This window comes from Sinohyriopsis cumingii, chromosome 10 (genome assembly GCF_028554795.1).
Source record: "Sinohyriopsis cumingii isolate HCF-2022 chromosome 10, ASM2855479v2, whole genome shotgun sequence".
Taxonomy (NCBI): Eukaryota; Metazoa; Mollusca; class Bivalvia; order Unionida; family Unionidae; genus Sinohyriopsis; species Sinohyriopsis cumingii.
In genome coordinates this window covers 68,872,067-68,897,238 of record NC_142970.1, presented here as the reverse complement: position 1 = coordinate 68,897,238, position 25,172 = coordinate 68,872,067, and the positions used below count along the sequence as shown (strand labels likewise).

The following is a 25,172-nucleotide window of genomic DNA, read 5'->3' as shown; positions in this document are numbered from 1 at the left end:
TCCGCTGGGCCTGACGAAATACATTACCAGCTTTTAAAAGATCTTCGGGAATCATCTTTAACATCGCTTTTGAAACTCTTCAATGATTTATGGATTACTGGTAATCTACCTAAGATATGGAAAGAAGCAGCAGTAATACCAGTTCCCGAACCCGGTAAAGATAGCGAAGATCCTACCAACTATCGACCTATTGCACTCACAAGCTGCATGTGCAAAACAATGGAACGAATGATCAATTCTCGGCTTGTATGGTACCTGGAAACTAACAATTTAATATCTCCTTTCCAAAGTGGCTTTCATTATGGACGGAGCACCAACGATCATCTGGTTAGACTAGTAACATTCATTTGCGCTGCATTTATCAAGAAAGAATATTTAGTAGCGATTTTCTTTGATTTAGAAAAGGCTTATGACACAACATGGAAGTACGGGATACTAAAAGACCTGCACGATCTTGGTCTAAAAGGCCGTCTGCCCTCTTTCATATCCAACTTCCATTCAGACAGAGAATTAAGGTACGAGTGGGCTCAACTCTCTCAGATTTGCACGAGGAAGAGATGGGTGTGCCCCAGGGCAGTATTTTATCTGTGACACTTTTCAATATCAAACTTAATATAACATCACCAAGTGTTTGACTCCTGGTGTGGATTGCTCACTATATGTTGATGATTTTCTCATATGTTATCGATCAAAGCACATGCATACAATTGAAAGACAACTACAGCAAAATATCAACAAGATTCAAAATTGGGCTAGTACGAACGGCTTCAAATTCTCAAAATCAAAAACGGTATGCATGCATTTCTGTCAGTTACGACGACACCACAGAGAACCTCACCTCACTCTGGACGGAACACCTATTCCAGTTGTTGAGGAAACAAAATGTTTGGGTATTATCTTTGACAGAAAATGGACTTTTATTCCACACCTAAAGAACTTGAAAGCTAAATGCTTAAAAGCACTTGACCTACTTAAACTAGTAGCGCACACTGACTGGAGTGCTGATAGAAAAGTCATACTCAGATTATATAGAACGTTTATACGGTCCAAACTGGACTATGGTTGCGTTGTGTATGGTTCAGCCAGAAAATCATATTTAAAAATGCTTGACCCAATTCATCATCAGGGAATAAGACTGGCTCTGGGAGCATTTAAAACATCCCCTTGTGAAAGCCTACTAGCTGAAGCGAATGAACCACCGTTATCGCATCGTAGAGAAATGCTTTCCGCACAGTATGCTCTCAAATTAAAATCAAATCATCTGAATCCTGCTTTTTCGGCTGTCTTTCAACCCAAATACAAATCCTTATACGAAAATAAAGCAAACGTCATACCTACCTTTGGCATTAGAATATCATCCAGCCTTGAGAGTACAAAAATTGATCTTTCTAAATTTCAGAAAACATCCATCTCCGAAACACCACCCTGGCTACTTAAACAATCAAAAGTACCTTTCTCGCTACACGATGGAACAAAATCTGAGACAAACCCTTCCGTCTTCGAAAACTGTTATCAAGAACTCCGCACCGAATTTAAAAACTACACAAGAATTTATACCGACGGATCAAAGGATGAGGAAAACGCTGCTGCAGCCTTCGTTTGTGGAAATCACACATCGCAAGTTCGCTTACCAAATGGAACATCAATTTTTTCAGCCGAAATCAGAGCAGTAGACCTTGCTTTGCAACATATAGCAAGCAATCGTATTTTAAACAGTATTATCTTCTCTGACTCACTATCAGTACTTCAGTCACTACATAATAGAAAACTGGAGAATCCATTATTGAAAAACATACTCGTCAAAAATACCGTGATGAATGTCTCCCACGATATAATATATTGCTGGTTACCTAGCCATATTGGTATTAAAGATAACGAAAAAGCTGATCGCGCTGCTAAAATGGCACTTACTCTAGAACCATCTGATTTTAAAATACCGTATACTGATTTTAAACCTTGTATCAGAAAGTCCTTTCGTCAGAAGTGGCAGGCATCATGGAATGATGCTGTAAATAACGAACTTCATGCAATCAAGCCAACTCTAGGAGAATGGACTCCTTCCTACAGAACCCTTCGTAGGGAGGAGATAGTCATTGCAAGAATCCGAATTGGTCATACTTATATCACCCACTCCTACATACTAAACGGTGAGGACCCACCAGAGTGCGTTTCTTGCAATGAGCCATTCACTGTCAAGGACTTAATGATAGAGTGTTTTGACCTGCAACCTACGCGCGATCGTTATTACATTGTGCATGACATGAAAGAACTTTATGATACTATAAACATCACTCGTATTATAGAGTTCCCGAAAGCCGTAAATATTTACTCTAAACTTTTATGCTGTCACTTTGTGCAGTTTTATGCAATATATGTACCGTCCCATTTTAATACCTATTCATCTTTTTTCATTAACATAGAACATTTACATTCCCCGTTGATCGGGAAGCTCTAATTTGCACCGTTACCATCTTACCTTTTTTAATTTCAACCATTTGTTCTTTTATATCGCTGGTCGATATAGGACTTCTTATAATTTTTTAAAAAAGATTGTACAAATGACATTTTGTTTGGCGCTAAATAGCCTAGCAGTGCTGATGCGCCGTTAAAAATAAAATCAATCAATCAATCAATCAACTTTCATTTGTTTGTATATGCCTAATATACATACCAATGTCACCACCAGTCTTAGCAATAAATAGAGACAAAAAAAAACTGAAATCATACTTCCACAGCTGTTTATGCTAAACAGGTCATATACGCCATCTCGAAACAATATGCTATTACTGCTGTCGATGAGTGAACTGTTTTAGTGAATCTTTCAATCTCATTGCACAAGCCAATTCATGCTGTATGGATGACTGCAACGTACACGACACTAAGAGACAGATCAACCAAACTCTCAGTAGTGGCTTTAAAAAGCTGTAGTTATTTAATTGTGTAATTTTTGGGATTATTTACCTGGCAAGCATTTGTATGCAACATGAGACTTATTTGACATGTTATTGATTCAGTTCTTTTGTCCAAAAACAGTGAAATAAAGGCTTTAATACTCTGTTATAATTAATGTATAACAATAGTGTCTAATTAATTACAGTGCTTCAAGTAGTAGATTATACAGATTTGTTGTTCGTATGTATTAAACATGAATGGATGAAACGAAATGTGGGTTTCAAGAGGAATCAATGTTTTCAGCAGTAGTTTTACTAGAATGAAAGGTTGATTTGAATAGGAATTAAATTTAATTTCACATACTAGTTGATTTATTTATGTTTTTTAGTTTTCACTATTCACTAGTGTTTGAATAACTTATGTGCTTTTTCTCTCTTCACGATACTTACATATCTCACATTTCGATTTAAGGAAACGAGTGGTAATTACAGCAATTTGATATCTTATCGATATATAGAATCGAAATAATATCAAATGCTTAATAATTCTTTTTGAAAGTTTTTGAAATAAAACCAACACGTGCAAGAACTAAAACTGTATTACCAGATTATATTATTGACCTTGATTTATCAAATACTTAGTAGCTTTTTAATTTCTAGCAACACAATACATTTGGAAGATCGAGGGGGAGTGACTCATCATGAGTGGCTATATACTTATATATAGCCGCCAATTAGTTGTTGTTGTTGTTGTTTTGGGGCTTAACGCCATTTTTCAGCACACGATAGGCTATACATGGCGGCCAGTATTAATGGTGGAGGAAGAACCCGGGAAAACCCCGGAAAGAACCACCGACCCACGAGAAGCTACTGGCAAGCTTTCTCACATACCCACATTGGCTGAATCCTAGACTCGAACCGCCGCAGACAGAGGTGAGATGGCAGTGATCCGTAACGGAGAGCGCTTTAGACCACTCGGCCACTCGGGGCCCCCCGCCAATTAGTGAAATGCGGGATAAAAATTAGTCCATTTCGAACACAATTATTGAAAAGGTATATCATAACACTAACTCCACATACTTATATTATCGGTACTGCCTTAACGAAAATCCCAAAATAAAAAACAAAAATATATCATTTACACTGATTACATGTACTACTTTATTTGCCGCTGAATTTACTGGTATACACAAACTTCACGCTAGTTGTCATGATATGATGATGTGTCAGTCTTGAACTGCCTCAATCAGGCTATTGTAAATTTGTTTCAAAACAGTTCAGACTTCTTGCCTGCTGGTTAATCTTGCTGCCTAAAAGTGTTGCTAATTTTCAGCACTTAAGGAGGCAATAAAAGAAATAATCTTTCGCTCTCAACTAAGAAAGACAGGTTGTGTTCAACAAGAAATCTAACAAACAATGCTGCAGCATTGGTAGAATGTAGAACTTGAGTACGTAGCTTAAAGTACTCTAAAACTGAAATCTGCTGGGTGTTCTATATCAGCGTGCTTTTTCACATCGTTCTGTCACATGCCCACTTAGGCTCGTATAGTTTATCTGTCATACATGAACTATAGAATAATATTATAGCATGGTAATTGCACGACATGTAAATCGTAAGCAACAATATCAGCAGTTGAGCAGATCCCCAATTGTATAATTCGCGGCACACTGCTGTGCGAAAAGAATAATGTTCATCAATTTTTGCTGGCTGAATGCTAGGGCAAATTTTGATGTAGTCCAATCTATACTTCACTTTTTGTGGAATACAAACCTTTTCCGTTGGGTATGAAAACATTTTAACTGCAGTTTAACTTAATCACGAAATTGTAATAATCTAGAAGGTAAAACGTCGAACGATGAACGATTAGAGGAGACGGCGCATTCGCGGAAAACTGAGCTATTATGCTAATCTTTTAATCTACAAAATTCCAACATTCGCAAAGTCTATAGTCATGTGGTTTCCCAACCTCTAAGTGCTTTTAGCTACTAATGTGCTTCCTCACGTCGTCTCTCCTACCACGACCACTAATACAATTTGGTGCACACTGTGTGCAAAAAGCATGATGTATATCGGTATTTGATGGCTGAATGCACGGCCAATTTTTAGTATCTTCCAAACTAAAGTTCACCTTTTGTGTAATACATTTATTTTCCCTTGATGGTGAAGACGTTTTCAAGATGAGATCCGACCGGTAATTCAAATCATTTGCAAAACTATTCTTATGCATATAGACTAAAGTGCGCTAAAATGCTTGCTACCACGCCAACCGTAACAATCGGCTATAGTTCTACTAACATCGCGACTGGCAGTACAGGGCCGTTTCGGCAACTGCATATATCATGACTTGCACTTAACGGGAAAATTTAAAATAAATGAGAATTGGAGAATTCGTTAATATTTTGCATTTATCGTGAATCCGTGAATCTCTGTAGAAAGTCGTGAAATTCAATATGAAGCTTTCGTTTTGACCAAAAGCGTATAGGTGTTTACCTGGAATATCTGCTTCTTCTGAACTGTCGCTTTCAGGGTTGATGGGTCGTGCTTTAGATGTCCAGTCGTATGTTCTGAAAGAGGATGCTGTGGATATGACGAAAAGAACTAATTTAGAATTAATACAAAAGACTGAATTCATCATTTGCGAATATTTTTTTAAAAATTTTCTTTGTTTTGTCGGCGAATGGAGCAGTTTATTTTCCCAATATGAATATTTTTACGTAGCATGTATGTTTACATTTATTACCGGTAAAAGTAATTGATAACAATATTGTATTTAAAGCAAACTCATATTTGGAAATGGTTTTTAGAGACGTTTTGACACTTTCATAGCATTGTATAATATATAATGAGTAGAGAAAGGTTTGATAATGAAAACAGGATCATGAGTTTTATAGCAAATTTTTATTTGTAGATGTCAGATGTTTAGTAGAAACCCATACTGAACAGATATGCAGTACAACGTTTCCAGATTATACTTTATCATCTCATCATCTCGTGTTTTATCAATTTGGATCTACGTGTTGGATGTTGAACATGATTATGTTTGATTCTAAAAGTATTTTTAATCCTGGCTGGCTAAGGATAAAGAAGCCTTACATTTTTTAATGGAAAATATTCTTCTAATTTTGTGTGGCTTTAATTATTTATATGAATTTAATTCTTTTTCACAATTGATGCATGTTACATTAATAACATATTTTCAGAGGAAAGTCTACAAGTGTAAACTGCGCCTATTTGAACATTCAATGAGAAATATATATGAACAACATCGGTGGTAAAAAAATCACTTAAGGTAATATACCATATTTTTTGAAATATAAAATTATGCTTTTTAAAGAATGTTACCTTATAAACTGCTACTAATAATGGAATACCTGTTACCTGAACGTTTTCTAGACGATCAGTAAAACACAACTGACTCATTTTATTTATCTGTTGCCGTAATATTTCATTATTAGATACCTGCATTTTTCTTTAATAAGTTTTGATATAAGAAGTTCATTTAGTTTTTCAAATTTAGTAACAAGGAAAACTTACGCAAGGAAAAAACAAATAACGATTTAATTTCCTAGAAGATTTTAATTGTGTCATAAACAATACTTGCCAGATACTGTGTCGAGAAACCTTATCAGATTTTCAGATTGATTATTATGTACATTTCTGTTAATATTAAAAACTTCATAACGAATTTTAAAGCATGAACTGTTATAATTATATACGTTGCATGTAAGCTTGTGGAAATATGAGTTTTGAGTTTTACAATTAATGATTTCCCTTGAAAACATATCTTGTCCCGACTTATAATACCTGTGCATATCATTTTGTTTTTAATAATCTCTCCGTTCCTAGAACATTTGGTTCTGGGATTAAGAATAGGCCAGATGTACACCTCCACATCTTTCCACCCGATTTCGTAAGGGTTGAATAAAGGAGGTCATTTCTTGCCCTATTATGAGTCCTGTGATGAGATTCAAGCAGAGGTCTTTGAGTTTTGAAACGATTGCGGTTTACATCCAAATTTAAATTTTTTGAGGATTTTAACTTTTATGAAGTTATCATTTTATGTATGTTTGGAAGACATCAGCATTCTTGTTAGTATATCCAGTATTGTATGGATGCAGGACGTTAAACTATTCTCATGATATCAAAAAGGTATTTATGATGTGGTGAAAGAATATGTATTGAAGGCACATCAGATGGCGTATGAGGCCTATCGTTAGAGGTTTACAAATTGTAGAAATAAACCTCTCTGACTCATCTTAAATTTGAATGGGGAAAACTAACGTTTGTTTATTAGATACAGGTACAGATGAGAAGGTTGACAAAGATTATGATAATCTCAAACAACTCTTATTGATTGAAGAGTTCAAGCATTGTATCAATAGTGGCATCAGAAGTTACCTTGATGAGAAAGGGGTTGAAACTTTAGAGAAAGCAGCTAGTACAGATGATGAATATTCTTTGACTCACAACGATTCATTTGTAAATAACCTTCTACTTTTGTGAAAAAAGGAACATAGTTTTAGTCTCATGCAAATACTTAAAAGTCTCAAACAAGTGTAACTTTTAAAAATTCCAGTTTCTTATAAGACAGATCAATATATTATAGTTATAATTTAGATTATCTTTGAACGCATTCGGATTACATCAGATGTATTAGAATTGATATAACTATCATAGGAAACAGGAGTTCATATCATACTGTACTTTTCCATTTTTTATTCAGGGAACTAATTTACTATTTTGAATTTTACCAAACCCCTAGGGTACTAACAATATATATATATATATATATATATATATATATATATATATATATATATATATATATATATATATATATATATATATATATATATATATATATAAAATATCAAAATACACTGAAACTAAGAACGAATGGGGAATATGTAGTACCTCTAAATATCGTAAAATATCAGGTCGATTCATTACAAATATCCTTGCGCAAACGTAATGACATGTATGGATGATCATATAATCGTCGCAACAGGGTTCTCGTGGATTTATACAGCTTCTAAGAATGTTTGAAACTGTAGACATACAGTACAGTCTCCCATTAAAGAGGCCTATATTGATCAAAATGGCAGTGTGGGATATTTCATATTCTTGATTTTCGCAGTGTAGTTTCTCTCTCTCTCTCTCTCTTCAACAGCCAACATGAACTAGACAATATATCTCCTCTACTCGGTGGCAGCATTATATAAAGATATATTGTCCGTTTTGTTGAGCATGAACGGGTACAACGATAATGTAGATTAATTTATCTATTATATTTAAGCCATTATGTTCATGATAATGATACTACCAATGCACACAATTCAATGGGGAAAAAAACTCTTCCCTGACGGCTTTAAAAAACTGACACTACCTAAAAATGACAGATTGAAAGTGTTTATTTGTAAAGAAACTTAGATGGGGAAGGTACATTATCTACTGACGTGGTAATCAAGATATATATGTTTTGACCTTCACATGATATATTTCTCATTATATTTATCTTGGAAAGCAATACCATTTTACTGTGATAATCGAATAATTAATTGCCAGCTTTAATTAATTTGATTTTACATCCTACCACTACAGTGGTTTTAATAAAATTAAGATTATTTGCATTCATGAGTAAGCTTTATGCCCTCTTTAATATACTAAGTTCCTTCACTGACCAAAGCGAACGACAAGTTTAAAATTCCTTGAAACAGAGAGTCGAAAACCATAATTTTTCATCAATGTTAATGTGTGTATTGTATCACATGCAATGTCAAACAAGAGTACTTGGATCTATTGGCACCGCTGCTCTCCTGTTTGTCCAAGAAAGAGCATAATGAAACATATTGATGATTAATAATTTGACCATTTACTTCAAAAGAAAAATCCGCAAATTAATTTTTAAATCTTTTAATATCTTTCTCAACACGTAAGTGTATATATTCTCCGGTATAAAGTGTTTAAGTAGACATTGTTTCAAGCCAATTAAGTTTTAGTGGTTTAGAACGAATATAAAAAGTTTATACTTTCTATTATATGCTTTGTAGTAAATTGTTTCCGAATATATATTATAATTTCAACATAACCCTTTTCATTAAGTCTGATTTATGTATGGAATGTTCAACACGACTACGTTTTTTATGATTAGTTTCAAGGGTAATACTCAATTTATATCTGTAATGAAAATCATGGCAGGCTACAGATGAAGTTACCTTAAACTGACAAAATGACCAGCAACCGTTTTTGATCTGTAATACAAAGTTATATGACCTTTAAGTAATAATATGACTTTTCTTAATTCTCACGACAGATCGAATTTAATTTCTCAACAGATTTTCAGATTAAGTAATACCAGTGTAAACTGTGTCTATCACACATTTGGTTAAAAAAGATATGTGAGGAATATTGATGATACAGAAATCGAGTAATTAACAATTGTAGTGCTGGTAAAATGACCTTGGTCCAGTATTGTACAAGACATGACTATTTTTGGGTGTCATTTGGTAACTTTCGCGGATGACAATCTACGGGTTCATCTAATATGAGAATAAAGTCATGGTTTATAGAAGATGATTTGACCTAGATTTGTAATAATAATACAAACAATACAAAAGTCTTATTTACAGGCTACTTGATCTGTACAAACTGATCATGGGGTTTATTCATTTTCTGTATGTGTTGTAATCAACAGAATGTAATGCTAATAGCTAAATCCAAGCAACGTTACAGAAGGTAAACATCACGATACTGATCACAAGGCAACTCCCGTTTGATTCGCAATTCGCAAGCAAATAAAACACAGTATGTTCGTTATTATATGCACATTGATAGACTTTGCTCCTCCATTTGATAATAAATGCAGACTACGTTTCAGAACGGTTGCACTCTCTTCCGTTACTAGCATTGTAAATCTTATCTACATCAGACAGAGATGTCAGACACTTTTAAAAATAGATGATGATGATGATGATGACGATAATAATAACAATAATAATGAGGATTAATAATGTTGTGTCAACCATTTGCATTTGATCGTTAAAACCCTTTGGTGTATGATCCTTAAAATACAGGATCCAGATGAATGGTCCATGAAATAAAAATATTTCAAAAGAAAGAATTAACAGAATCTATTAAAAGGTGCAAATTTTATAAAACTGTTGATATCATACTCAGTGTATATATATAAACATAGTCCTGGTAGGCAACGTAATGTAAATTGTCGACTATTAGAAATTCGATGAGAAAGATAAATGAAGCATATATCAATGACAACTAATCAATTTAGATAGTAGAAGCTTTTCTAAATGTCAATTTTTTCTTCCCAAAGAATATTACGGTAGACGACTAAAGTGTCCTTACCAGGTTTTAAACTTGTAAAACAACACATAGTCGAAATATTAGTTTTCTGACATAATATTTCAACTGTTTCGTAAGTGAATGTTTCTTTAATGAGGTTAGACAAAAGATATTTAGTTTCTCTGAAAACATTTAGACCATAATGTTTACAAGGTTTTTCAATATATATGAACGTATAACATGAATGGTATGGTATTTTTTAGTGTAATGCAAGGCGCATGTTATACGCATTAATGTATTGTTCATACTATATATATATATATATATATATATATATATATATATATATATATATATATATATATATATATATATATATATATATATATATATATATATATATATATACACAATTATGCATGTTTTTGACAACCATATATACTTTATGACAAAATTCAACTGTTATATTCATATACGTTCAATGCACGTATGTGGAAATAAGTGGTTAGGATTATTAACTATGATTTTCCGAAAGAATGCTTATATTGTGCCGTAGTTTAATACATATATTTTCTGTTTTATACTCTCTCCTCTCTGACTACCGTTGGCTCTGGGATTGCATAATGGGCCAGATCTTCCTCTCACCCAACATTCCTACTAATATCATATGACCGGACTGAAGGAGGACAGATTTTACTCTGGATAGTGTCTGGTGATGATATTGAAGATGAGGTCTTTGAGTTTTTATGTGATTGCAGGTCACATCCAAAGATGTCCATGTATTTGGGGATTTTAAATTTTATAAAGATATCATTTTTGTGTCCCTTTTTGAAGACCTAAACATTTATGGTAGTGTATTAGCAGGACTGTATTAATGTAACCTTAAAAGACATCTATGGATTCTGGCAGACAACCACTTTAATGAAACTATGTGGAATGAAGAAGATTTTTGATAATGGAATATATATTAGTTATTATACATTCCGAATGGAACATACCCATTGTCGATTCTATTAATAATATATGACCATCAATTGTCAAGAGTGTTTTATTCTATTAAGTTACATGTAATGTGTCGACTTCTTTACATAGCTAGATGACAATGAAAGATATCATATATTTGTTAAAAGTATGTAATGAGAATATCAAAAGCAAAAATAATAATAATAATAAGAAGAATAATAATAATAATAGTAAGAATAATAATAATAATAGTAAGAATAATAATAATAATAGTAATAATAATACTAATAATCTAATGAAATATACGCTTCGTTAAATAATGCTTTGCTTCCCATTTGAGACTGGTTATTAATGGTTCTTTGCTTTCAACATGAGAGCATTTGGAATTATGTCCTCGGTAATAAATATATATTTATTTAAGAAAGATATATAGCTGGAGACGACACGATTGAGTACAAGGCAAATGACCAGATGTTCTTGATAAATTGTTTTCCTACATAAATTGTAAAACTATAAATATGTTTTAGTATCTATAATAGCTTGGCACATTGTGTATGAAGTATTAAAATTATTCCAGAATTTCATCTTCTGTGTCAAAGGGTTGGCGTCAGCATAGATGGGGATTATTTGTTAATTATGATATGTTTACTCCTTTTCGATTTGCATTCGCTCTTGGTAGCAGGAACATTCACCTACTGAATCATAACATCTTCACTGACATTGCCGTAATGTACGAAAAATATAAACAACGGAACACATGACATTGGCAGCTGTAAAAACCTAAAAAGTCAAGAGGTTAATCAATGCGAACTTTACTGTAAATGTTCACCTTTTGTACACTACTTTTATAGTGCGAACAATATAAATGACATTTGCATTCGTATAGTCATATGATTTGTTTGCTGATGTAATATTTCCTTATTAGGTAAGTAAATGTTTCATTAATGAGTTCTGATAAAAGAAAATCAGTTCTTTGTCAAAACATGTCAGAAGAAAATAAACAATCGTACTTATGGCATTTGCAGTTATATAAGAGTAAGAGGCGAGAGGTTAATCAATGTAACCTTCACTTTGGTGTAAAAAATTAACTTTTGTGAGAGTTTTCATATTAATATGTGGTTGTTAACATTTGATAATTATTATAAAATCTATACGATTAACTATCAGTCTTTTTGAGACTCGTAACATGATTTGAAATTTTGCTAACGTTTTGTGACAATCTGCATACAGTTACACTTTCTGAGTTAAACTGATGATTTGGCTGTGTAATATAAGTATTAAATACATTTTCTAAACTTTTTGTCAGGTAGAAAATAAAAATTGAATATGCGACTTTGGTTGACTGAAACGCTTTTAGTGACGAGGAATAATAATAACCTCATAATGAAATTTAAGGCAATGTACTGCCAAATTATGCACGTTATGCACAAGTATGTGGAAATATGTGGTTTGGAGGGTTTTAACTTTTATGACATTATCACTGTTTGTGTGACTTTTTGGAAGACCAAAACATTCTTGGTAGTGTATAGCCAGGATTGTATTGGTGTGAATAGGCAACAACATAAGTGAAAGTGTATCGAAGAGTGCAACTTTTAATAAAGAGCGAATATAAGTTAACAAAATATTCGATCTATATTGTCTATTCTAGACCATGTATTAATGGTAATTTAGTTCGAATATGAAAGGATTTAGAGATAAAGTTCTTGGTAATGAATATGCATTCGTTTAAGCGTATTTTAGTTTTAAAAAATGGAGCTGCAGATTACTTGACTGAATAGAAGGTAGATGACTAGATCAAAAGCCGAGAGTTGATAACTGTTTCCTTGAAATGTAAACAAAAAGCAAATCTGTAAATATGTAATAATATCCATATTAGTTTCCGCTGACGAGATTCAGGATTTAGAGTAATATCTCATCTGGCCAATAAATGCAATACTTGTCAAACATATACGTTGATATCCAATATGGCAAGAAATGAAATACTAACCAAATTAGCAATGCATGGAATATCACTAATATTTGCATAATGCCGAAATACACAGCTACAATGATGGAATGGGGAATCATGTGCAGCACGTATAAATGTTGCAAAGTATAAGGTCGATCCTTGCGCAAAATATATTGCAACGAGTGGAGGCTCATATCATACTCTCAACATTGTTCTATTTGAACATACAGCTTCTGAGAATGTTTAAAACTATGACGATACAGTACAATCTCTCATAATAGTGACCTACAATAATTAAAAGGCAGTGTGGGATCTTTCCTATTCTTCGTTTCCTCAATGTAATTTCTCTCTATACAACAGCCAACCGGAATTACAATAATTGTTTACTTTACTGCATGTTTTGCATAAAAGAGGCTGCACCGTGTTTATCTTTGTGGATTTCTTTGCACAAATTGTATTCATAGGTGGAAGGAAGGAAGGATCAATGCTATTCAGAGCAAGCCAAAAGGCAAGAATACGAAAACGAAAGAAGTCAATTTCGTGATGGGTAATTGAAATGAAATTGAAAAGTATATTGATGAGATATTTAACCTTGCTATCAATACTTCACAATTGGCTTAACCAATATTATTGACGTTGGACCCAAGACCCCAAATAGCGCACCATAATCTATCTCAGTGAATAAAATTATGCTCTAAAATTATATTGTTTTCAGAGTTAGTTTCAACATTTCGAGAGTATTTTTACAAAATATGATCTATTTACTTCACGTTGGCAGTCACTCGTGATAGCGAGTACACTGAGCTATAGAATCATAACACCTCCATTTATGGTGCTGTACTTTATGAACAGTATGAACAATTGTGAAAAATATATGTATATAATATGCATATCATGAATGATGTTCTCTTTGCATCATACACTATCTTTTGATATTGGTCAAAATATACATTTACTTACAATATCATAGTTGAAATGATGGTTTGGCCAAATAACACAAGTATTGGATACTGCTTCAAAATTATTTGTCAGCTACAGAATCAAAATTTAATTTTTGTATTACGATGCAACACATTTAGCGACAAAAAGTTCACGCAAACTCCAAAACACATAACCCTTTTCTTGTTTTAACTTTTGAAGTGTGACATACACCAATACTATTCCGATACAATCTAGAGAAACCTTATAAAGTATCAGCATTTATTATGTATGTTGTTGAGAACCTTAAAGACTTCAAAAACGAAATGAAAAGCATGTTCTGTGATAATCATATATGTTGTATATACGGATGTGGAAGTTTGAGTTTGGCTAATAATTTTTGATTTTCAGCCAAAACTTTTGTTACGTAGTTTAATGTCTATGCTTATGATTTGGTTCGTGCATTCACTTCGCTCTGACCACACCCCGTATCGTAATCCTTGACTCAACGATGCATCAAGTTTGTTCTAGGTTTTGTCCCATGATGCTATTTCAATTAAGTCGGTTGTTCAGTCTTAAAGCGATTAGCATTTACATTCAAAGACGTTGAACCGTTTTTTGTTGAGGATTTTAATCTTTAGAACGATATAACTTTTGTGTGCTGTTATTTGAAGACCTGAATATTATTGCTAGCATATAACCCGAAATTCATTGAAGATACTTTGGAATGCATACAGGTTGAAAACCAGATGTTTAAAACTATGTGGAAAGAATTAGCTTCAAGCTAATGGAGAATAGTGATTTTATGATACACGCAATACCAGAAAAGAGCATCCCCAAATGTCGATTATATTGATAATAAACTCCGATACGTTCTTGCGAGTTTGCATTCTCTTCCTTTATTCGCATTGTCCTGGCTTATGTGAAATGTTCATAACAATCCGAGATGTCAGATATTTTGATAGTCGAGATTAATAATAATAATAATAATAATAATAATAATAATAATAATAATAATAATAATAATGATAAGGAAACTAACAGATTCCTATGAAATATTCGTTGCGTATTGCTTTAGACGCCAATTGGAGACTGGTTAGCTTGCATATTTTATTTATTTCATTTCAAGCATATGAAGCCGGATATATCAATATTTAAAGTAAACGACTAGTTCGAAAGCGAGATGCTTATAACGTTTCCTTTAAAAATACAAAACTTGTACATCTAGCAATATCGATACAAATTTATTATGTTCTGATGACGATATTCAGATTTTGGAGGACCTATTTATCTGACCAATAAATGAAACTTATACTCAGCATTGCAATGTAACGAAATACTAACCAGCTATTAATTCATGATGTATCAACCATGTAAAAATTTACAACAAAATGAAAGGACAGGGGACATGCAGTACGTATATAGTGTAGAAAACAAGCTCGGATCATCTTCCAAGTATTTCTTACTCAAAATATAATGAAACCGATGAAGGCTAAAAGAAATACTCGCAACTGGGTTGATGCGGAGCAAACATCGTATGACAATGATTAAAAATACGAGCATTCAGTACAGCCTCTCATGACCTATATTAGGTTAAATCCTCTTTCAACCAGGCTGTGGGATGTTTCCTTCTCTTCATTTGATCAAGTTATTTTCTCTCTCTTTAAAATATTGTATCTCTCTTCACCGGCCAACCAGAACTAGGCAAGATGTATCTTATCGTCGTTGGCTACATGTAAGGACCTGGACTGTCTTTGTTTTGTATATGTGTTACCACAAATTGTATACACACATGGATGTAGGAATGGATGAATGTAAATTCATGCAAACATGAACGTACGAATGGGTAGTTTTAATGAAAGTGAATATAATATTCATGAGATATCCAAACGTTCATAAGTCAGTTAATACTTAAGTAATCAGTCCCTTGATAGGCTGACAGATTAATTGTTAGGCAGTGAAGCGTACCAGCATGTAAATTATTGATTAATCTGTGGTTTCTATATATACAATTTATTTGGAGTAAGATAAAAATGCTACGTGTTCGCTCTCCTCGTAACCTGACACAATTATTGATGTGTTACAATCAACACTTCACATTGGTCTTAAATCCGCATATTTAAACTGTTTACAAGGCCTTAAATCACGCTCCACAGTGTTTATGGAGTAATAAATTATGTCATTTTATGTTGCCGGCAAAAGAGCTAACTTCAACATTGTGCGGTTAATTTTTAAAATGTATTCCGTTTACTCCTTTACTTAGGCCATCCGTCTTGACAGCAAATACCTTGAGCTATTGAATGTCATAGACTGACAAGGCATATAAACAATCTTAGTCACGACATAGACAGTTCTATAACGGTAAGAGGTCATGTTCACCTTTAAACATTATTATAAGATCCCATCGATTACACTGGTCAACAGTGAAATCATTACTGACTTGAAAAGGCCCTAATCTGTAGTATTTTGGTGTGCCGAACACGAATATAACCGTGAAAAATTTGTATTGGCTCTCGTTTTGAAGATATTCATATACCTCATTTTCTATGTTTCACTGTGTAAATTTCTCCAGTAGGACTGCAGCAACATCCGGAATAATGATGTAACATTGCATAATACCATCATGCTCACATCATCCACAGTTGATTGCATCATTTTCTGATGCAATGCAATACTAATGCCATGCGGCTGCTGAAGTAAGTTGACGTCAGCAGTGTACTATACATGTGTAGGCCTATTATACTAATGCCAGGCGGCTGCTGAAGCTGACGTAAGCAGTGTACTATATAAAGCCCAATCAGATAGGTTCAGCATTTAAAATATTTTAGACGTTGTGCGAGACAGTTCAAGCTACTGTTACATAAAACTTATTATTTTATCCATTTACGTACAATAAAGAACAGTAATGCCTCGAAAGTGTGTTAATACCGCGGACAATTTTTGCTATATTTGTGGGGAAGTGACATTTGCCAACCAGAAGAAAAGTATCAATTCTCAAGTGAAGAAGGCATATCATCTTTACTTCGGATGCAAGGTTGGTGACCAAGACAAGCCTTGGGCTCCGCATATATGCTGTGCTACATGTACAACACAGCTTTCACAGTGGTTGAATTGCAAAAGGTCATCAATGCCGTTTGCAGTCCCAATGGTGTGGAGAGAGCCAAGCAACCACCTAAATGACTGTTACTTCTGCTTGGTTCCTCCTCTTTCCGGCGGAATAACGAAGCGAAAGAAGTCGAGAATAGTCTACCCAAACATTCCGTCTGCATTGAGACCAGTTCCACATGGTGAGGGACTTCCTATTCCAGAACCTCCAGCAGAATATTCTCTTGATTCATCTGACGAAGACAAAGGTGAGTCGACCTGTTCTTCTCCTGGTCCATCAGCATGCAGTGATCCAGATTTTCACTGTGGTGCATCATCAACCCCACACAGAATAACACAGGAAGAACTAAATGACCTGATTCGTGATTTGGACTTATCAAAGAACAAGGCAGAATTGCTAGGATCAAGACTCCAACAATGGAATCTTCTAGAAGAAGATGTCACAATTACTGCATATCGAAAGCGCCACCAGCAATTGGAGCCTTTCTTCAGAAAGGAAAGTAATCTGATATTCTGTTCCGATATTGAGGGCCTCATGAATGCTTTAAAAATCACTCATGACCCACAAGAATGGAGACTATTTGTGGACTCTTCGAAACTGAGTCTCAAGGCTGTGCTTTTGCACAATGGAAACATTCTTCCATCTATTCCAGTAGCGTATGCTGTCCACATGAAAGAGACATACGATAACTTAAGGCAGCTACTGAATTCCATTGAGTATAACAAGTACAGCTGGCACCTCTGTGGTGATTTGAAGGTAGTTGCCCTTTTAATGGGACTGCAGCAAGGATATACAAAATACATGTGTTTCTTATGCGAGTGGGATAGCCGAGCAAGGGAAATGCACTACATGAGGAAGGAATGGACTCACAGGCAGAATGTAGCCATTGGAGAGAAGAATATCCAACACCCAGCTCTGGTTGAGGCTCAGAAAATCTTGCTACCACCCCTTCACATCAAACTAGGTTTGATGAAGAACTTCGTGAAAGCCATTGACCGGACTTTGCCAGCATTCCGATACCTGCATGAAAAATTCCCTCGACTCAGCGAAGCAAAGATTAAAGAGGGAGTTTTTGTGGGTCCTCAGATTCGAGAGCTTTTCAAAGATGACCGGTTCAACAACTTGCTGGAAGGTGACGCGAAACAAGCATGGAATGCTTTTCGCCTAGTTTCTACAAACTTCCTCGGAAATGTTAGGGCAGAAAACTATAAGGAACTAGTAGAAGACATGTTGATGAAGTATAAGAAACTTGGCTGCAATATGTCTCTAAAGATTCACTTCCTTCATTCCCATTTGGATTTCTTTCCTAGCAACTGTGGTATTGTTAGTGATGAACACGGCGAACGTTTTCGTCAAGATATCGCAACAATGGAACAAAGATACCAGGGAAAATGGTCCACTACAATGCTGGCTGACTACTGCTGGACACTCCTCAGAGATGCTCCCGAACAGCTGTACAAGAGACAGGCGAAGAAATCTAAGATGTAGTCAATGACTTGATTTTTTATAGGTAGGCTATTACAGTTGACCTTTTACTATTGGAATGCATTTCGTTATGTAAACATTAATTTCTTGCAGATTACAAAAAAACTAGAGCCAATTTTGCAATTTGACTGTCATATTCGTGTTCAGCACATAAAAATTGATAAGAATTGACTAATTTTATTTCAGTAACATGACTTTTGTAAAAATTTGTTGTCCAGTGTTAACTATTAGTCTTTATCGGTAAGGTGAGACAAAGAATAAATTCGGATCAGATCGTCAAAGGTAAATATTTTCCCTACGAATACCGATCCTCAATATAACAGTTTAGTCGATTCCGCAAAGAAAGTTCACCTCGAGCTAATTCATTTCGTCAGTTAGAAACTGATACTGATGGTGTATTTCTGAACAGGAAACAAATCTTAGAAAGAAAGGAGAATATTAACACCTTTTATACAATATATAGCCCTCCACACCTTCAGTCCACTTCAAATTCCTCATTTATTGAGTGAGATCCTCGTGTGACTGCAACGTCTGTTAAAAGTATCAGGCGGTATATGTGCACGAAATTAACGTTCACCTATCTGGTTTATCCAGTATTCCTTTGATGTGTGGAAAGGGATTTCTTTCTTCTTAGTTAAGAGTAGTGGATTCGTGTGTCACACGAACATGTCACATCAGGTGATTGGAAGCTCGTGCCGTCCTGTAAAATGGCTAAGTAAAGGAAACATACGTGGCCAATACTTTTGCAAGAGCAAATTTAAAGTTTTTCGTCAATACTGCAAAGGTTTTATGATATTTTTATCCAGAATATGAATGCTAGTTAGTTTTTTCAGAGGGAGAAGAAAAATAAAGTTCGTGTATCACCGAGATACTCATCAGTGATGGGTTATCGTCTATAAAAAAGAGAAACGTGCATGTTCCTTTATTATTTATGATAATTATTTATTCTCCATTTGTTTAGCATTCACGGGTACTGCGATAATGCATATTAATTTTACATAATATATTTAAGCCATTATAACATACTAACATTGTAGATAATTTAATGTGAAAATAAACCCTTTCGTGACGGCTTTAAAAATTTACCCTACCTAAATATTGACATGTTGAAAGTATTTATTGATATAAAAATCTACGATCAGGATGCAGACGTCATAATTCACACACACACACACACACACACAAGCAATGGTAATAAACGTTGATAATCGAGTACAAATTTGACAGCCATAAATTAGTATGATATTACCTGTTTCAACTGCAGTGTCTTTAATAAAATTAAGATTATTTGCATTCATGGGTAAGTTTTGTACCCTCTGAAATAAACCAAATTCCTCCACTCATCAAAACGAACGACAAGTTTAAAATGTTTTGCACTAGAGAGTCGAAATTCATATTTTCATCAATGTTAATGTGTGTATTGTATCACGTGTATTGTATCACATACGATGGCAAACAGAAGCACTAGGTGATATGGCCGCCGTTACTCCACTTATTGTCCAAAACGAGGCTTTATGAAAATTATTGATGATATAAGTATTTGATCATTTTTTGTAATAGTAAAAACCATTATGATAAGCATTTTTAAAATCTTTTGAAACATAGCTCAACACATAAGTATATCTGTTGTCCGATATAAAAGAGTTTATGTTGACAGTTTTTGTAGTCTATACTGTTGTAATGGTTCAGAACGAATATACAAATTTAAAACTTCCTTTTATATACTATGCCGTAAAATGTTTCTGATTTATATTATCATTTAATCATGACCTTTTTCAGCATCGGATGTATGTGTTTCAAATATAATACTCAATGTATATATTTGATGATTATTTTGGCAGGCTATGGACGAGGTACCTTAGTTTGCCCAAATGGCAAGCAACCGTTTTTCTTGTGATACGAATTTACATGCATACAGGTAGATAACCAATTAAGTGAAACTATAAGGAAGTAAGAAGCTTCTAGCTAATGGCCTGTGTATGTTCAATATCTCTAAGTTTAAAGACGTTAAAAGTAGAGTAAATTTTAGACAGCCTACTTATGGTTGCTGTATTTGGAATCATAATTATCACTCATATGATACAGAAATCGAGTAATTAATAATTGGAGTGTTTGGGTACGGATCTAGATCATAGCCTTTAACCCCTCCCCACTACTATTTTTGTTTTGGCATGGATGCCTGTTTGTAACTTTCGCAGATTAAATCTTAGGGTTCATGTAATGTGAGCATAAACTCATGGTGTGTACAAGGTTGTTTGAACTTGATCAATAACTATGGAAGAAGCAATACAAAAGCCTCATTTACAGGCTACTAAATCAGTAGAAATAGATGATGGGGTTAATAATTATCTGTATATGTGGTAATTAACATAGTATAATGCAAATAACTAAATGTACGCAACGTTACAACGGCTTACATCACGATTATAATCCCCCTGCAACTACTGTTGGATTGGCAATTAGCTAGCAAATGAAATACAATATGTCCGTTATCATACCCATGTTACCAGAATAGAGAATCTAAAATGCAGATTGTATTGATAATAAACACAGATAACGCGTCACAAGGGTTGCATTCTCTTCCGTTACTGGTATTGTCACAGCTTATCTACACGACACCGATATATGTCAGATACATTTAAACGTAGATAATAATAATAATAATAATAATAATAATAATAATAATAATAACAAAAATAATAATATCCGGCAGATTTTTAATGAGGATTACTAATGTTGCTTCTAGCATTTATGTAGGGTTCATGAAAACCACTTTTATACCATCTTTATTATATAGGATGCGGATGAAGAGTCCGTGAAATAAAGTTATTTCAGATAAAGAAAGAACTTAACACACTCTAGTGAAAGGTGCATATTTTATACACAGTAGTAATATCATACTCAGTATATATATATATATATATATATATATATATATATATATATATATATATATATATATATATATATATATATATATATATATATATTGATACAAATACCTTTACTAAATGGGAATATATTAGTCTTGCGCATGATACTATACAGTCATTGGTAAGAATTTTTAACACAGCCTTTGAAGACATAAATAATGATCTATTCAGATATCTTGAAGCTGATATTGACTTTTCTCAGTTATTAGTTCAGTTATGTCAGAGTATAGGTTCAGTTTTGCAGACCAGATAATAAAGCAACCACTTTGGTGGGTTACAGAATGCAGTAAGGCGTAATATAATAACAACTACTGGTAAAGACGCTTTAAATTCTAAAATATCGAAGCTGGACTTACATTCTATAGAATGCAGCAAACAGCTTTTAAATCAATAATCGCACTCAAGAAAAAACACGATTGAAATTCCACATGACCAAATTAGCTCAAGCGAGGAAAAACCCTTGATAATTCTGCTATATTTTGACACTCGAAACGCATTATTCTCATACAGAAGTAGAATATATCTCCCTCCAAACCTACTTTAAATCATTATTGAAGAAGCATGTGTGCGAGTTAGATGACTTACAATCTTATTAGTGAAGAACTATTTTTTTAAATAGAAAACAACCCATTACCAAATGAGGTTTTAAAATCTTGTAAAACCTTTCTCAACACCTAAGTATGTCTATTGCCAGGTATAAAACTGTTTTAGAACGAATAGGAAAATTTAAATATATACTATGCAGTAAAATGTTGTACATTTTATTTTTAAAAAATGTAATCTTGATCTTTGTCATTAAATCTGGTGTATATGTTGGATGTTCAACGCTATTCAGTAAGTTTAAAAAATAAAACCCATTGTATATATGTAGTAATAATCCTGGCAGTCTTCGAATAAAGATGCCTTAGTTTGCAAAAATGACAAGCAAAGTTTTTATTAGTGATTCGAATCGTTATGACCTTTAAGTAAAAATATTAATTTTTCTTCTTTTTCACGATAGATCAAAGTTATGTTTTCAACAATTGTGCAGACGAAGTCATAGATATATAAGCTGTGTCTATCACACATTTGGTCAGGAAAGATAAAAGATGAGTTGGAATAGATCATTAGATCACAATTTTATATATATATATATATATATATATATATATATATATATATATATATATATATATATATATATATATATGTGTGTGTGTGTGTATATATATGTATATATATATATATATATATATATATATATATATATATATATATATATATATATATATATATATATATATATATATATATATATATATATATACATAGATATATATGTATATATGTATATATATATGTATATATGTATATATATGTATATATACATATATACATATATATATAAACTACTATTAATAGCTATAATGTGATTTAACTTATAGTTTATGGGGAATATCGATGATAAATAAGCATTTTAGGCATTATACCATTTCTCAAAATATCAATTATGTTTCTAAAAGCAATGGTACTTTATATATGACGAATAAAATGTACTTACCTTTGTGATTGTAACGACGTATCGCTGTAAAAGAAATCAGATTTATAGATTCGCATTTTGATATAATATTTTGCTATTATTTCAGCTTGTTTACATTAACGGATTTTGATAAACGATAGTGTAGGTTTGTTTTTCAAATTTAGTACCTAGGTTTCCTATCCTTTGAGGATATAGGTGCCAGGTACGCATAATTTGGATGGCCCTCACTTTGCATACTACAATTCTCATATCTACTATCAATATTGGGCTTATTATAGTGTTACTATTCGTTATGTACAGCGTTATTGTATTCTTGAACTTTGAAGGTATAGTCTTGACCGACCGGACATTTGGCATGATATTTGGCATGTTAACTACAATTTGAGTTCATGACCGTAGAACACTTAGTTGTGTCTTAGGTCAAGTGAAATTAGTATACATAGAATGTAACAAACCACTTTTCATTCCTATTTTAATATCAGTTTTTCAGAATTTATGATCGGAGGTTATAGTTGGATTCAGTTATAATTTGTGAGAAATTATTTATTTAAATTATTCAGTGGAATAATAAAGTGCTCGTTGACATTTTGGGCTAAACCACTACTGTGGAAATAATGAACTGTCATTAAAAGAGACATTCGGGATTAAATCATTGTCATTGTCTTAACTGTTGGAATTCATTCGGAACATTGTAAGCTTTTGGACTTGTGAAAGGGAATTCTGGAATAATTGGAACTAAGTCATAATCCCATTACTTCCTCTTTAATTTTCACTCTGAAGTCGAGGAGAATAAATTATATTTAGAGTTCACTATACTTGTTCTTTGTCTGTTACATAATAAATTACGCCTGAGTTAAGCTACTTGTCCGTGTATATATATATATATATATATATATATATATATATATATATATATATATATATATATATATATATATATATCCGCTCTCAGCACAGTTGGCTCTCAAATGAATAGGAGACCGATCTATACCTCAACAAAGTTCTAGCAGATGTCGCAACAACAAACTATACGAGGGATTTTTACCCTTGGTTTCGTCTCGTGATGATATTCCATCTGAGTTCTTCTATCTTTTAAACGATATTGGTTTATATTCAAATTTAATCTCGTCGTTTCAGGATCTGAAGTTTTCTCACGATATACATTTTGTGTGAGTCCTTTTTGGAAGACCTTTAAGAAACAGAGTAATTTAATTTATGCTGTATTTCTAAATAAATACCCATCCGCAGATTCCTCAGTACACAATAACAATATTAATTTGCACATAACTCTGGCCATCAAAATTTGAACCAATTCGTGAGTTCGACATCACTTACAAAAGGTCTTGCCGCTTTTTGTCTACTTTAATTTGAAATCTAGAGTCATATTGTGAATGAATGCGCATTGCAACATCTTTTCCGGTTGTCCTGGAATGAATGGATTTTGTTGGTCTTTTCTGGTGTATGAAATTCTATTCAATTCCGTTGAATTTACTAGTGGTTTCAATTCAACATAAAATGCATGTGCATGTGTTTTGATCAGTGAGCCTGAGACGAGCTTTGACTCGGCTGCATGTGTGTTTCCGCTCGGTCATTGAAAGTTTGGAATCAAAATGTGAGAAAATATTAACTCTTTCAATTGTAGTTATAAAAATGACACTGTGGAATATCAGGTTCATTTCATTTTCAGTGCAGTAAGTAGAATTCACTTGGAACTTAGTCGAACACACAGTAAAATGTCCATAAATGTGTACGGAAGTTTTAGAACCCATGACATAGTTCATGTAATTTGGATTTGCAGAACTAAGAAAGGACATTTCGATGAAATTCAAGATGCAAATATGTAAGTTTCTTTTCGCCATTCTTATAACCAGCTAAAGAAGATTTGTTTATGGTTATTACTTGCATATTTGTCCAGTTATGTTATGACATGTACTCAGTATAATGGCGTATATCGCGCTAGCCTAAATACGAAACGTTGTATCAGTATAGTTAGCGCCGAAAATTACAAAGCGTCTGATGTATCACAATACATTCATGCGGCGGAGGCTCTTACTTTTGTAACAAGACCTTCATTTCCTTTTTTCCCCACGGATTTGCGATAGTCCTTGT

At 33.4% G+C, this 25,172-nt stretch overlaps 1 protein-coding gene across 1 annotated transcript in view; it reads right to left on the bottom strand.

Moving 5' to 3' along the window:
• Positions 1-25,172, bottom strand: part of LOC149790349 (uncharacterized) — a 145,256-nt gene that overhangs the window by 43,458 nt on the left and 76,626 nt on the right. The window contains exons 6-7 of the mRNA XM_089972393.1: positions 23,085-23,108; positions 5,383-5,469 (exon numbers count right to left, since the gene is read on the bottom strand). Of these exons, the coding sequence (XP_089828519.1) occupies positions 5,383-5,469; positions 23,085-23,108 (111 nt within the window). The remainder of the gene's footprint in view (positions 1-5,382; positions 5,470-23,084; positions 23,109-25,172) is intronic.